Source organism: Protomyctophum bolini, assembly GCF_963924005.1.
Source record: "Protomyctophum bolini genome assembly, chromosome: 20".
NCBI classification, from domain to species: domain Eukaryota; kingdom Metazoa; phylum Chordata; class Actinopteri; order Myctophiformes; family Myctophidae; genus Protomyctophum; species Protomyctophum bolini.
The window spans coordinates 29,081,622-29,096,588 of NC_137881.1; the positions used below are offsets into that span (position 1 = coordinate 29,081,622).

General features: G+C 44.4%; 1 protein-coding gene across 1 annotated transcript in view; it reads left to right on the forward strand.

Moving 5' to 3' along the window:
* Window positions 1-14,961, forward strand: part of cyp26b1 (cytochrome P450, family 26, subfamily b, polypeptide 1) — an 80,787-nt gene extending 65,826 nt beyond the window's left edge. Inside the window, 5 exon segments of the mRNA XM_080792851.1 lie at window positions 3,188-3,306; window positions 5,235-5,391; window positions 6,782-6,937; window positions 9,194-9,478; window positions 11,253-14,961. Coding sequence (XP_080648977.1) covers window positions 3,188-3,306; window positions 5,235-5,391; window positions 6,782-6,937; window positions 9,194-9,478; window positions 11,253-11,657 — 1,122 coding nt within the window. The 3' untranslated portion in view covers window positions 11,658-14,961.
* Window positions 14,962-14,967: the final 6 nt, after the last annotated feature.

Here is a 14,967-nt window from a genome sequence, read left to right on the forward strand (position 1 = left end):
ACACCTGTGAGGGTCCATTTGGTTCTGTCTGTACACTTCCCAGAGGTTATACACACCTGTGAGGGTCCATTTGGTTCCGTCTGTACACTTCCCAGAGGTATACACACCTGTGAGGGTCCATTTGGTTCCGTCTGTACACTTCCCAGAGGTATACACACCTGTGAGGGTTCATTTGGTTCCATCTGTACACTCCCAGCGTTACTCACCATAGTGAGGGTCCATTTGGTTCCATCTGTACACTCCCAGCGTTACTCACCATAGTGCGGGTCCATTTGGTTCCATCTGTACACTCCCAGCGTTACACACCTGTGAGGGTCCATTTGGTTCCATCTGTACACTTCCCAGCGTTACACACCTGTGAGGGTCCATTTGTGAAGAGAACCCGTTAAGGAATTGTACCGTTGAAATCCTTAAATCCTTAATTTACCAAGTAGTCTACACACAAAATGTATATAGGAGAATGCATGGAATTGTGGACAAAATCTTATCCAACGACAACAAAATATTCTAATCTTTGGGGTCTGAGCTATATAGGCTATAAAGCTCATCAAATGGCTTTAATAAAGGCAGAATAAATGAATTACCTTGATGTGAAAAGGTAAATATCGACCTGATGAAGACCTAAAAGGTCATGGTCAGATTTTGGACCCAACTCATCGTTTGAGAGAGAGAGAGAGAGAGAGAGAGAGACATAGATAGAGAGAGAGAGAGGAGGGGGGGGGGGGTAAACGGTAGAACTTTTGAACTTGGAAACAGAGATGTTCAAGTTGACATTTCTTCCCTCTATTCATTAGACCGTCAATCAAGATTAAGCTATTCCCTGGAGGCAAACGGTGTGTGTGCGCGCGCGTGTGTACATGAGTGTACGTGCGCGCGCGCGCGCGCAGGGCACACCTGCTCAGAGACACTGTGAAGGATTACAGATTATTTGCCCCGTAATTAGTCACATTGTGGGGTTGCCTTTCATTGAGATAAAAGCCGGCGGTAATCTGTGTTTACAGCTGTCAATCACGTCCCGACCATGATCTGTCTGCAAGCCTTTATTGCTGCAGTAATGTCATGTTTTGATTGCACCTCCTTGAGGATTAACCCATTCAGGACGCGAAACCCCCTTTTTGGGTGTGTTTTATAAGCATTATGTTATACTTTAGCTGTTGAGAAATAGCAGATCTACAAGCTCGTAGCACGGCGCTATACGAGCTTGTAGATCTGCTTTTTTTTTTTTTATCGTGAAAATGTGGCGCAGATCTTTGAATGTGTATTCTTTCACAGCGAACGTTTTTAACTCTTTGTTTCTGGGAGGGGGGGTCCCTGAAACAACATATTTTCAGATGGGAGTCGGCGGCCAATTACATATAATTGTGGGGCTCCTTTGAGGTAGAAGAAAGGAGGGACCACCCACACAATGCATTATATTTAAAGAGCAGAGCAACCTTTCCTCGTTGACATGAAATATATAGCTTGAGATCTACACTGATAACAGAAACATGGGTTCTTCAGGAAAACTGTCACGATTCAGAAGGACGTTTTAGTGGAGTCTATATATAGGGCTCAGTCCTGAATGGATTAACCCATTCTGAACGGGAACCCATTTTGGTGTTGGCATCATGTTATGCTTTAGCTATTGAAAAATAGCAGATCTACAAGCTCATAGCGCGCCACCGAGTGGCGCGCTACGAGCTTGTAGGTCTGCTATTTTTGATAAAATCGAAGAACGACTGACATTTTTTGAATCTGATCTCAGGTCAGAATGGGTTCATCAGACCAGTGTGTGTCCAGTGGAAACCTCGTATGAATCTGATCTCAGGTCAGAATGGGTTAAAGCGCTAAACCGTGTGATCTATTATAATATGAACCCTCCACGACCTATATATACAGCCATACCAGTTGGTTCTCAATGTGTGGTCCGGGGACCGCCGGGCCGGGGCCGGGCCGGTCCACTGGCAAAATGGGCTGTCTGTAACTCCGAGAGTGTTACTGTACAAGGAGGTTTATACAGTACACTAACCCATTCTGACCTGAGATCAGATTCTTAAAATGTTCCTCTACGTCCTGACAGTTTTCTGAAAAAGCTGTGTTTCTGTGTCAGTCGTTCTTCGATTTTTCCAAAAAAAGCAGACCTACAAGCTCGTATGAGCTTGTGGGTCTGCTATTTTTCAATAGCTAAAGCATGACATAATGCATGACACCAAAACCAAACGGGTTAACCCATTCTGACCGGGAACCCGTTTTGGTGTTAGCATCATGTTATGCTTTAGCTATTGAAAAATAGCAGATCTACAAGCTCATAGCGCGCCACCGAGTGGCGCGCTACGAGCTTGTAGGTCTGCTATTTTTGATAAAATCGAAGAACGACTGACATTTTTAGAATCTGATCTCAGGTCAGAATGGGTTAATCAGACCAGTGTGTGTCCAGTGAAAACCTCGTATGAATCTGATCTCAGGTCAGAACGGGTTAAAGATGCACGATACAGTCGCTATAGTATAATCGGAATCGGCCATTTAAAAAAAAATCATATCGGTATCGGATCGTTCTCGAAATAATCCGAATTATCGAATCGGTTTTCACCGAAAGTACCCGTTATTTTCGCCCCCCACGTGCGGGGGCCAGCTCCGGCACGTCTCTTGATCACGCAGCTGCATATGATCAGATCTGTTATACAGATGTGCCATAATTCCGACACTTTACTTTTTTTTTTACTTTTCCTGCATTTCTTCTGGTAATACTTGCTTTCCCCCCCAAGGTTCTTTTCCACTGTTTAGCCTTAGCTCTAAATCTTCTCTTTTGTTATTGAAAACAAGTGTCACTTTTCGACACTTCTTTTCGTTGTAATAAAGAATCTGAATAGCATTGACAGTACACATAAAACGACCTTTTGCCAAATGCCCCATGCTTTCACACTGACAATGTTCCGACAAATCCACTGCCTTGCCAATGGCATGACCTGTGAAGTTCTCAAAGGACACATCTGTAGGCCTACTTTACCTGTTAATAAAGTATTAAATCAATCAATCAATCAATCAATCAATCAATAAACAAAAACACAATGAAAAACAGAGCGCTATACAGTACCGACGGCCAAAACCCCCCCCCCCTGTATATTAAGATATAATTTCAAAGGTTTGAAACATGCAAACGTTGTGTCATCTCTCCTCCTCCCCCGTCTGTCTTTGTCTTCCTGTCCAGGTGTTTGCCAAGGTGTTCAGTCACGAGGCGTTGGAGTCTTACCTTCCAAAGATCCAGCAGGTCATCCAGGAGAGTCTACGAATATGGAGTTCAAACCCCGAACCCATCAACGTCTACAGGTATTGGGTCTCGCTCTCCCTCTGTGTGTGTGTGTGTGTGTGTGTGTGTTGTCCAGGGAGTAAAGTGTCCTATACTCAGCTGTACTGGTGTCCAGGGAGTAAAGTGTCCTATACTCAGCTGTACTGGTGTTGTGTTGTGTTGTCCAGGGAGTAAAGTGTTCTATACTCAGCTGTACTGGTGTTGTGTTGTCCAGGGAGTAAAGTGTCCTATACTCAGCTGTACTGGTGTTGTGTTGTGTTGTCCAGGGAGTAAAGTGTCCTATACTCAGCTGTACTGGTATTGTGTTGTGTTGTCCAGGGAGTAAAGTGTCCTATACTCAGTTGTACTGGTGTTGTGTTGTGTTGACCAGGGAGTAAAGTGTCCTATACTCAGCTGTACTGGTGTTGTGTTGTGTTGACCAGGGAGTAAAGTGTCCTATACTCAGCTGTACTGGTGTTGTGTTGTCCAGGGAGTAAAGTGTCCTATACTCAGCTGTACTGGTGTTGTGTTGTCCAGGGAGTAAAGTGTCCTATACTCATCTGTACTGGTGTTGTGTTGTCCATGGAGTAAAGTGTCCTATACTCAGCTGTACTGGTGTTGTGTTGTCCAGGGAGTAAAGTGTCCTATATACTCAGCTGTACTGGTGTTGTGTTGTCCAGGGAGTAAAGTGTCCTATACTCAGCTGTACTGGTGTTGTGTTGTGTTGACCAGGGAGTAAAGTGTCCTATACTCAGCTGTACTGGTGTTGTGTTGTGTTGTGTTGACCAGGGAGTAAAGTGTCCTATATACTCAGCTGTACTGGTGTTGTGTTGTGTTGTGTTGACCAGGGAGTAAAGTGTCCTATACTCAGCTGTACTGGTGTTGTGTTGTCCAGGGAGTAAAGTGTCCTATACTCAGCTGTACTGGTGTTGTGTTGTCCAGGGAGTAAAGTGTTCTATACTCAGCTGTACTGGTGTTGTGTTGTGTTGTCCAGGGAGTAAAGTGTCCTATACTCAGCTGTACTGGTGTTGTGTTGTCCAGGGAGTAAAGTGTCCTATACTCAGCTGTACTGGTGTTGTGTTGCGTTGTCCAGGGAGTAAAGTGTCCTATACTCAGCTGTACTGGTGTTGTGTTGTGTTGTCCAGGGAGTAAAGTGTCCTATACTCAGTTGTACTGGTGTTGTGTTGTGTTGACCAGGGAGTAAAGTGTCCTATACTCAGCTGTACTGGTGTTGTGTTGTGTTGACCAGGGAGTAAAGTGTCCTATATACTCAGCTGTGCTGGTGTTGTGTTGTGTTGACCAGGGAGTAAAGTGTCCTATACTCAGCTGTACTGGTGTTGTGTTGTCCAGGGAGTAAAGTGTTCTATACTCAGTTGTACTGGTGTTGTGTTGTGTTGTCCAGGGAGTAAAGTGTCCTATACTCAGCTGTACTGGTGTTGTGTTGTGTTGTCCAGGGAGTAAATTGTTCTATACTCAGCTGTACTGGTGTTGTGTTGTGTTGACCAGGGAGTAAAGTGTCCTATACTCAGCTGTACTGGTGTTGTGTTGTGTTGTCCAGGGAGTAAAGTGTCCTATACTCAGTTGTACTGGTGTTGTGTTGTGTTGACCAGGGAGTAAAGTGTCCTATACTCAGCTGTACTGGTGTTGTGTTTTGTTGTCCAGGGAGTAAAGTGTCCTATACTCAGTTGTACTGGTGTTGTGTTGTGTTGACCAGGGAGTAAAGTGTCCTATACTCAGCTGTACTGGTGTTGTGTTGTGTTGACCAGGGAGTAAAGTGTCCTATACTCAGCTGTACTGGTGTTGTGTTGTGTTGTCCAGGGAGTAAAGGGTCCTATACTCAGCTGTACTGGTGTTGTGTTGTGTTGTCCAGGGAGTAAAGTGTCCTATACTCAGCTGTACTGGTGTTGTGTTGTGTTGACCAGGGAGTAAAGTGTCCTATACTCAGCTGTACTGGTGTTGTGTTGTCCAGGGAGAGCCAGCGTCTGTCCTTCACCATGGCAGTGCGGGTGCTGCTGGGCTTCAGGGTGTCCGAGGAGGACCTGGAACACCTCTTCTCCACCTTCCAGGACTTTGTGGACAACGTGTTCACCCTGCCCATCGACCTGCCCTTCACCGGCTACAGGAAGGTATATATATATATACACGCACGGACAGACTTATTCCAAAACGTAAATCAAATTAGTCGTCACACGTCCTGGGGTCTGTTAGCCTGCACAAAATAGCAGATCTACAAGCTTGTGGCCCGGCACTCAGTGCCGCAACCACGAGCTTGTAGATCATATAATGCTTCAAACAAGAAAGGTTCCCGTCCTGAGTGGGTTATAAGACTGTCTGTGACTTGCTCTCTTGCTGCGTTCACACGCGGGCAGATGCAAACATAACAGTCTACCATTCATTATCAATGGAAGCCATGCAGCGACATGAAGATACAAAGATGCATTTCGACGTTTGTGTATATAGCTTCTGCAAAAGATACAGAGCTACAAATCTGGTTTCGACTTCAGCTACAAAGACGCAAAGCCATACAAATACGCTGTGTAGCTTTGCGTCTTTGTATATCTTTCGCATCTGCCCGTGTGAACGCGAGCATCTGTGTCGGTTCATTGTATTATCAGGGGGGGGGGCTTGTTTCCCGCGTGTGTTCTCCCCTTGTTCCGTCTAATCGCCCTATCAGGTGTGCCTTTGATTTGCAGTTATGATTTAAGTTACAGTTAAAGTATTTTGCTATCCTGTCCTCCTTAGGTCTCACAGCTGCTTCTACTTTGAAATTAGTTCTGCATTCGGGTCCAAAACACATCCTGGTTTCCTGACACAAAAAAAGAATTATTTGTCAGGGACCCAGGAAAATTATCCCCCCCACCACACACCCTGACAAGCACTTGGAATTGCATGTATTACATTAATTTGACTCAGACAAATCGAACCACAATAAGGGCACAATGCCTCGTACGTAGATAGATCGGCTGTTTTCGCAATATTTTATCGGTGTAACCGATTAAACCTATATATATATATGCTATGGCTCAACTCCTATACAATTGCTGTCAGGGTGGGGTGTCCCTATATAGTTCAAAATATGATTAATTTGGTGGAGCTTGCAGCACTGAAACGTCTATACAAACCCTTGGGTTATATACACAGTAATGTTTTATTCATTAAATTAAGTTCAGCTTTGTGAAACTCTGTGAGTGTACAAATGCAGAGTGTATATTTGTACACTTTACAAAATGGATAAAGTAACACTTAGGGCTTTTTTTTTACTGCGCGCTCATCTGAATTCATTTGGTGGATTTCCTGGAAACAGCTGGTGGCAACCGCAAACATTTTAGCTTTGGAACTCGTGAAATTCCATTTTTTCAAACACATTTATTTGATATGGACACCATGATAGCGTTCAATGTGCTGCGCTTATGACACACACACACGATAAACGCAGGACAGATGCAGAAGAATATGTTAAGTCGACTAGTTGGTAAATGTTACTAATGTCCCGTGTGTGTGTGTGTGTGTGTTCAGGGTATCCGTGCGCGGGACTTGCTCCACAAGGGGATAGAGAAGGCCATCAGAGAGAAGCCTTTGTGTTCCCAGGGGAAGGATTACAGTGACGCACTCGACGTTCTGCTTTCAAGCGCTAAGGAGAACGGCACTGAACTCACCATGCAGGAACTCAAGGTAACACAACGCACGCACCGCACGCACGCACGCACGCACGCACGCACGCACGCACGCACGCACGCACACACACACACACACACACACACACACACTCACTCAGCAGCGTAGACACACAGACAGGCACACCCTGTATTTACCTATTAGACTAATTCTAAGGAATTTTGTGGAAACTTTACTCTCTCTCCCTCGCTTTTTCTCTTACCCTCTCTCTCTCTCTCTCTCTCTCTCTGAGGGTTTTTGGGTTGAGTCCAGGGCCAAAAATAAGTCAACACTACCCCCGCCAGGGGTCTGAAAGAGGCCTCCTGTACACTCACACTCACACACACAGAGAAATGCATGCACGTACGCGCACACACCCACGCACGCACACACACACACACACACACACACACACACACACACACACACACACACACACACACACACACACACAGAGACGCACGATGTTGTTATTGGATGGAAACGCCGTAGCCTATACCTAAAACAACGAACTGAAAACTCAACTAAAAGAAAAAAAAACTTGATTTATCTTTTTTCTTTTTTTTTGGGGGGGGGGAAGTATAGCAACGCAGCCGGTGTTTGACGACGACGGTGCGCTGTGCATGTGTGTGTGTGTGTACGTTTTGGAAAATGATGCAATGACGTTTTAGACCACGTTTTTCTGGGAGTTATGTAACCTAATAAAGCTTAATATGGTGCCTAATGTGTGTACGAGGCCTCCCTCAGTTTGGGCTCGAGCCATTAGTAACGGCATCTTTTTCCATCCATTTCCAAATGAATTAACCCAATCTGGGCGGGAACCCCTGTTGGTGTTATTATAAGCATTATGTTATACTTTAGCTATTGAAAAATAGCAGATCTACAAGCTCATATAACTTTGAACTTGTATAGGTCTGCTATTTTTGAAAAATGGTGAAAATGTGGCCCAAATGTTTGTATATACATTCTTTCAGAGTGAACGTTTTTTAACTCAAATCTTTGCTTCTGGGGGGGATCCCTGTGGAAAGACATATTTTCAGATGGGGGGGGTCGGCGTCCAAAACCATATCATTTTGGGGGGTCCGACAGGAAAATGAACCACTGACTAATATAGAAACATAGGTTTTTCAGAAAACTCGTCGTGATTCAGAAAGACATTTTGTGGAATCGAACTTATAGGTCTAAATGGGTTAAGAAAATTAGACCTCTTATTACCCTCGCGATCCCGCCGCGCGCGGCGCGGTGGAACAGAGCTTGTTATGACTGCAGTGTATATCTGCAGTGAGCGACTTTAGCAGGAGGAGAACGGCTGCAGCGAATGGCACCAAACCTCCAGGAGACGTTGGATACGGGCCCCTATAAAATGGGGAACTGCCCCATAGATCCTAAAGTCCCGTTATAGTCCGAACATGCAGCTGCTTGGTTGGCGAACATGCGCTAATGTTGTCGAACATGTTGCGCTGCTTGGTTGGCGAACATGCATTAACCCATTTCAGGCATAGGAACCCCTTTTGGTGTTTTAAACATTATGTTTTTATGTAAAAAATAGCAGACCTATACAAGCTCATAGCGCGCCACTCGTTGGTGCGCTATGAGCTATGAGCTATTTTTAACTACAATATTTGCTTCTGGGGGGGGGGGGGGGGGGTTGCTTGAACTACATATTTTGAGATGGGGGTCCGTGGCACAATAGAGATAATTCTGGGGGTCCTTGACATGAAAAAGGTTGAGCATAGAATCAACAAAGGTTGCCGAACATGCGCTATATAAGGTTGGCGAACATGCACTAAGGTTGCCGAACATGCACTAAGGTTTGGCGAACATGCACTCAACGCATGGCGTTGTGTGCAGGCACACTAGTACACTTTGTCTTTCTTTTTTATCATTCTTAATGATTTTTTTAAGAGCTTGCCCATGGGGACTACAGATGAAATTTAGCTTTGGCTAACCCATTTACATTGAAGTGACAACTGACATGTTGATTAATGAGCTTTGTCCCTGTCAAAAAATAAAAATAAAAATAAATAAATAAATAAATAAATAAATAAATAAATAAATAAATAAATAAATAAATAAATAAATAAATAAATAAATAAATAAATAAACAAACAAACAAACAAACAAACAAATACATAAATACATAAATACATAAATACATAAACAAATAAACAAACAAACAAACAAACCACTGGACTAAATTAACCGACTCTATCTCTCTCTCTCTCTCTGCGTCCGTCCGTCCGTTGCGTCCGTCCGTCCGTTGCGTCCATATAGGAGTCGACCATCGAGCTGATCTTCGCCGCCTTCGCCACCACGGCCTCCTCCAGCACGTCCCTGATCATGCAGCTGCTGCGCCACCCCGAGGTGCTGGAGCGCCTGCGCGAGGAGCTGCGCAGCCGCGGCCTCCTGCACAACGGCTGCCTGTGTCCCGAGGGCGGCCTGCAGCTGGAGACCATCGTGAGCCTCAAGTACCTGGGCTGCGTCATCAAGGAGGTGCTGCGGCTGTACACGCCCGTGTCGGGGGGCTACCGTACCGCCATGCAGACATTTGAGCTGGACGTGAGTATACAACATATTCCCCCCTTTCTGTCTGTCTGTCCGTCTGTCTGTATTTTGTAGTGTGGTTTGGAAGCATGTGTGTTTAACAAGGAGACGCACATGCTGCTGTGGTCTGTACAGAATGAACAGAAAACTATAGGCTTGACAAACTCTAAAGTGTGCTGTGCTGATTGCAGGGTGGATACAGGTGCTCACTAATTGAGAATACAGCAGGCTAAGGTCAATCTGCCCTCTGCCAGCCAACAGTTCTTAATTGAGGTCTGCAGGTTCAGGTTCAGGTTTATTTGTCATGTGTATAGATACAGAGTATAAATACAATGACATTTATTTTTGCTCAGAGCACTCTCAGTCTTACATACACAGGACATAAACAAACATCTATAGTGCAAGTAAAAGACAAAAAAACAGGAAAAGAAAAGTGCAAGTGAAGTGACAAAACAGTGCAATACAGTTCAAGGTTAGCTGTTCAGCAGCCTGACTGCCTGGGGTTAGAAACTGTTACTGAGACGGGTGGTACGAGATTTGATGCTCTGGTAGCGTTTTTTGGAAGGGAGTGGTTTGAACAGGGTATTTGCGGGGTGGCTGGTGTCTTCCAGCGAGTGGTGTAGAGACTGGGTAATTCTGTGCTGCCGATGATTTCAGCTGCTGTTTTAAATTGCAGTCCTGAGCGATCGTGTTACCGTATACCACACTGTGATACAGCCAGTTAAGACACTTTCAATTATACAGCGATAAAAGTTCACTAGTCCTTTTGTACACAATTTTGTTTTTGGTCAGCATGACCTCAGCTCAGTACTTGAGTATATTTGAGCTGGCCTTTTTCACAGTCTGTCTGTCTGTCTCTCCGTCTGTCTCTCCGTCTGTCTCTCCGTCGGTCTGTCTCTCTGTCTGTCCGTCCCATAGAGCAGTGGTTTTCAACCTTTTCCCATTATTCATTCAGCATTTGAGCCACAATTTGAGCCTCGCAGGCCCTAAAACTAAAGAATATTTATATTACTATTATAAATATATAGTTTTTGTCGTTTGCGGATAGTATTTTGTCCACAATCCCGTGCTGTATATATTGATGCGGTATACCATAGGAGAGATAATAACATTATTTTGCTCTAATTGTGTAGACTTATTTTACACTCAAGAGTTAAAGGTAGAGTAAGTGATTTCACTTAATTCAAATATCACTTATTTTTTTGTTTTGTTGTGATAATCCTCTCTACTATAGAGTGTGCTGACCATATAAGGAGTTCCTCCCTGTCCCCAGTTAACCCCTGGGGGGGGGGGGTCAAAAAAACATAGGTTTCATTTTGACTCTATCCTGATTGGACGAATGCTTAGGTCCCACAGCCAAAAACGAAACCTACGGTTTTTTTGAGTGAAATCACTTACTCTACCTTTGAAGATCTAACAAGGGTCCATTTTGTTACCAACTTTCAATCATTTCGCTGCAGGGGACCACCTGGAACCAGCTCCTCAAGGACCACTGGTTATAATATGCCACGTATAACAAACACATATGCCTATAGTTGCTTTGAAGACCAATAGTCCTGGTACTGAACCCATATGCACTGGTTCTGATTGTTTGTTCTTATAGTCTTCTGAATTGTTTTCACCTATAGTCCATTGGAAGTATAGATGTCACCAGTACAGGTGGCGATCTCCATTTGGAGATCCATTTATTATCTACATTGGATATCTCATCTCTCTCTCTCTCTCTCTCTCTCTCTCTCTCATCTCTCTCTCTCTCTCTCTCTCTCTCTCTCTCGTTGCCCCTCTCCAGGGGGTCCAGATACCGAAGGGCTGGAGCGTCATGTACAGCATCCGGGACACGCACGACACCTCGTCCGTCTTCCGGGACGCCGAGACCTTCGACCCGGACCGCTTCAGCCCCGAGCGCGGCGAGGACAAGGAGGGCCGCTTCCACTACCTGCCGTTCGGCGGCGGCGTGCGCTCGTGCCTGGGCAAGCAGCTGGCCACGCTGTTCCTGCGCATCCTGGCCATCGAGCTGGCCAGCACCAGCCGCTTCGAGCTGGCCACGCGCAGCTTCCCGCGGCTCACCATGGTGCCCGTGGTCCACCCCGTGGACGGCCTCAAGGTCAAGTTCTACGGCCTGGACTCCAACCAGAACGAGATCCCCCTGCAGGCCGCCAAGCCCGAGGACTTGCTGCTGGGGGCCGCCGTGTGAGAGAGGGGGGGGTCGGTCCGCCCTATATAGCACGCTGGGAGCAGGAGGAGGAGGAGGAGGAGGAGGAGGAGACGATGGAAGAATGGCAGGAAGAATTTAGGAGAGAGGACGGGATTGAGGAGGACGTTGGGGGGGGGGGGGGGGGGATTGCGCAGTTGAAGGATAGAAATATGGAGGAAAGTTCCAATTCTTCTCTCTCCACCTCTGTTCTGCCGGCGAGGTTCCTTTTTAGAGAGAGAGAGAGAGAAAGAAAATAAACTGAATTAAAAGCAGAGGTTCCTTCTCTTTGTCGCCGTGGTCGATTATCGTGACTTTATACTTCAGAGAACGGTATAGAAGCTTCCAAAACAACTGTTTATAGGCCTTTTAGAGATTCTCTTTGTATTTTATTTTTTATTTTTTTCGTCAAAGAAATTATACAAAACAAAAAAGTATGTAAAGTAAAAACAAAAAAAGCTATGTAATATAATTTCAAATATAGCGCATAAGCAGGGGAGGAAATGCACAACAAGGTGGGGGAGGAGAAAGAAGAAGATAGTAGATATGGTGCATGGAGATTATTTTGTAGAAACGGAGGGATGAGTTGAAGCCAGGTAAAAGAGTAACGGGCGACAGTGGAAAGAAGGGAGTGATGGATGAAACAGGGTATGGAGAAGAAGGAAGGTGAGTGGCTAACATGTTAGCGATTAGCTTGGAAACGGCCAACATGTTTAGCGTTTAGCTTGGAAGGGGATAGGCCAACGTGTAGGCCTATATAGCATTTAGCTTGGAAGAGGCTATAGCATGTTTAGCGTTTAGCTTGGACAAGGCTAACATGCTTAGCGTTTAGCATGGAAGAGGATAACATGTTTAGCGTTTAGCTTGTGTTTTAATCAAAAGTCAATTTGGGGCCATTCCAGTTGTCCTACCAGGGTAAGCAGATATATGGATCGAACCAGATACTTGGCTTTTTTAGTGACCGCCACAGGTCCAAAATCAAAATGGTTCCGATTTGGAAAAGAATAGAAATAATAAATAAATAAATAGTCGTATGGGATTTCTTTTTTAGGGAGGTAGTGGTAACAGAAAGCTATATAGATGGGACATTTCATTTCAGTAAGGGGTGACAGATGTAAACATTGTGAAGCAATGCAAAACGGGACACTTTATATAATTATGAAAGTTATTTTTCTCGTTATGTGTACACGTGTCTGTACTCGTTTGTCGTCGTGTCTATCATGAACTTCTCCAATATTAAGGCCAGAAAAGAAGAAAAAAAAACATGTTTTATAATATTGTTCCATAATTATTGCTGGCATTGACCCAGCCTTCTTATAAAAGCATGTATGAACTCAGGTGAGAACAGGATATTAAGTTGAATAAGCATTGACTTTCTTTCTTTCTTTCTTTCTTTCTTTCTCTCGCCCTCCCTCCACTTGTAATTGTGGCTGACTGCACATATACAGAAACAGACCTGTACAACGTATACCGTTTAAAGTGGTTTCAGTATAATTTCCTTTAACCAGCCAGGGGTTTGGTGTAGTTTACACCGGTTATGATTAAACTACACACGTTTTCCACTCGCTTTCTGAACATCCCTCCCTGTCATATAACCACAGAACAGACACTATAGGCTGTACGCCGTTCTTTGATTTTGAGTTTGCAAAGCACTTTGTACATTAATTTCAGCCGTCGGCCTATACTTTGTTGTTGCCGTTTGTGTTATTAGAGTAACTGAAACCATTGTAAATGACACGCTTGTACAATGTCTGCTCTGTAGTCTCGCTCAGCCTGTGCTTCCATAAAAAAAAACTACAGTACCCATGTTGCATTGAGATTGTACCTAATGTCTGTTGGCCAGTGACTTCTTCTCAATGGCCCGGGAAATCACGGTGTGGAGAAAAAAAAGAGAAAAAAAAAGAGGACGATTCTGAACTGAACGATTTTGAAAGGCATGACGAGAAGGAGAGGGGCGGAGTAGTTTTGGGGAGGACTACGCATACATGCTGCTTGATTGTCGCTTTTTTGTCATTCTGTGTTTTATTCCGTGTTTGTTTTTGTTTTCCTCTTGTGATCTTTTCAAGTTTGTGTCGTCTGTTTCGGGCGGCCATTTTGAATTCTGCGGAGAATGGCGATGTTCGTTCTGACTTTGCTGCTTCTCCAATCAACGCAAAATAATGCAAAAAAGAAAGAAAGCTTAAGCTCCATGTTCTAGTGATGATGGTGGTTTCTGATGGGGATTAGAAGGAACAACACTTTATTAGCTACCAGAGATTTATCATTCAAGGTGATTGCACAATCAGGACTCTGTCAGGGCATGTTTTGCTCTGTCGTCAGAGAGGGGGAAATACTTTTTTACGTTTACTTTTTTTTTTTTTTTTTGATCAGGCCGTCCATCGTGACGGCGCGCTTTGAACTGACCTGGCGGATTCTAGGAGCTCGCGGGGACATTCGGGCAGCCCCCATGGCCCAGAATTCTAAGATGGTTACAAGTAGAAGCCTGGCAATTAAAGAGACAGAGAGACCCCCGTTTCCAGACCTATAATAAGCGGAAAACGTTTTTTGCGCTGCGGACAGAAGAAGCATGTGACGGCGTGTGCATGCGCAGCTGTTTTTATAGACAGCTGGTGGATGGGAATTAAGCGCAAGTCGTCCGCGGTCGTTCCGCGAGCCGCCGTGCATGGTCGTCCGCGGAAGTGGAGCTTTTTTTTTCCCCATCCACCAGCTGTCTTAAAAACCCGCTTTTTCGGCTGTCCGCAGCCGAAGACGTTGCGCAGCTCTTTTGATAGTGTGGCAGTATACCCAGAGAGAGAGAGAGAGAGAGAGAGAGAGAGAGAGAACGGACCAATGGGGCTTCCCTATAGGAATGGGGAGGGGCGGGGCTTCTCTTCTCTTTGTGTCCGATCGATGGCGTGGCCAGATTCTGCCTGTATGAGAGATGGTCCATTCTTGTTTAACACACCACTGATATCTATGATTGATGGAGAGAGAAAAAAATAATACTATGTATGAAAGTAGACATTCTTTTTTTGCTGCTTTACTTGTATATATTTTCTAACTGAGATCTAGATTGCTACAATAGTTTGTATTCTTCCCCATATATATATAATATGTATATATATATATATGTATATATATATGGATAGAATAACTTGCAATTGTTGACGAACAGAGCGTATCGGCTATAGTGTATATTAACATGTATATTATACCTTTCCTTAGCAAGCCACGTGAGAATTCAGCTACTTATGTCTACTAATAACCTAATATTAATGTTATTGTATGATTAATATTGTTGTCATAAGATATTTGAAATGCTATTTTTATTATA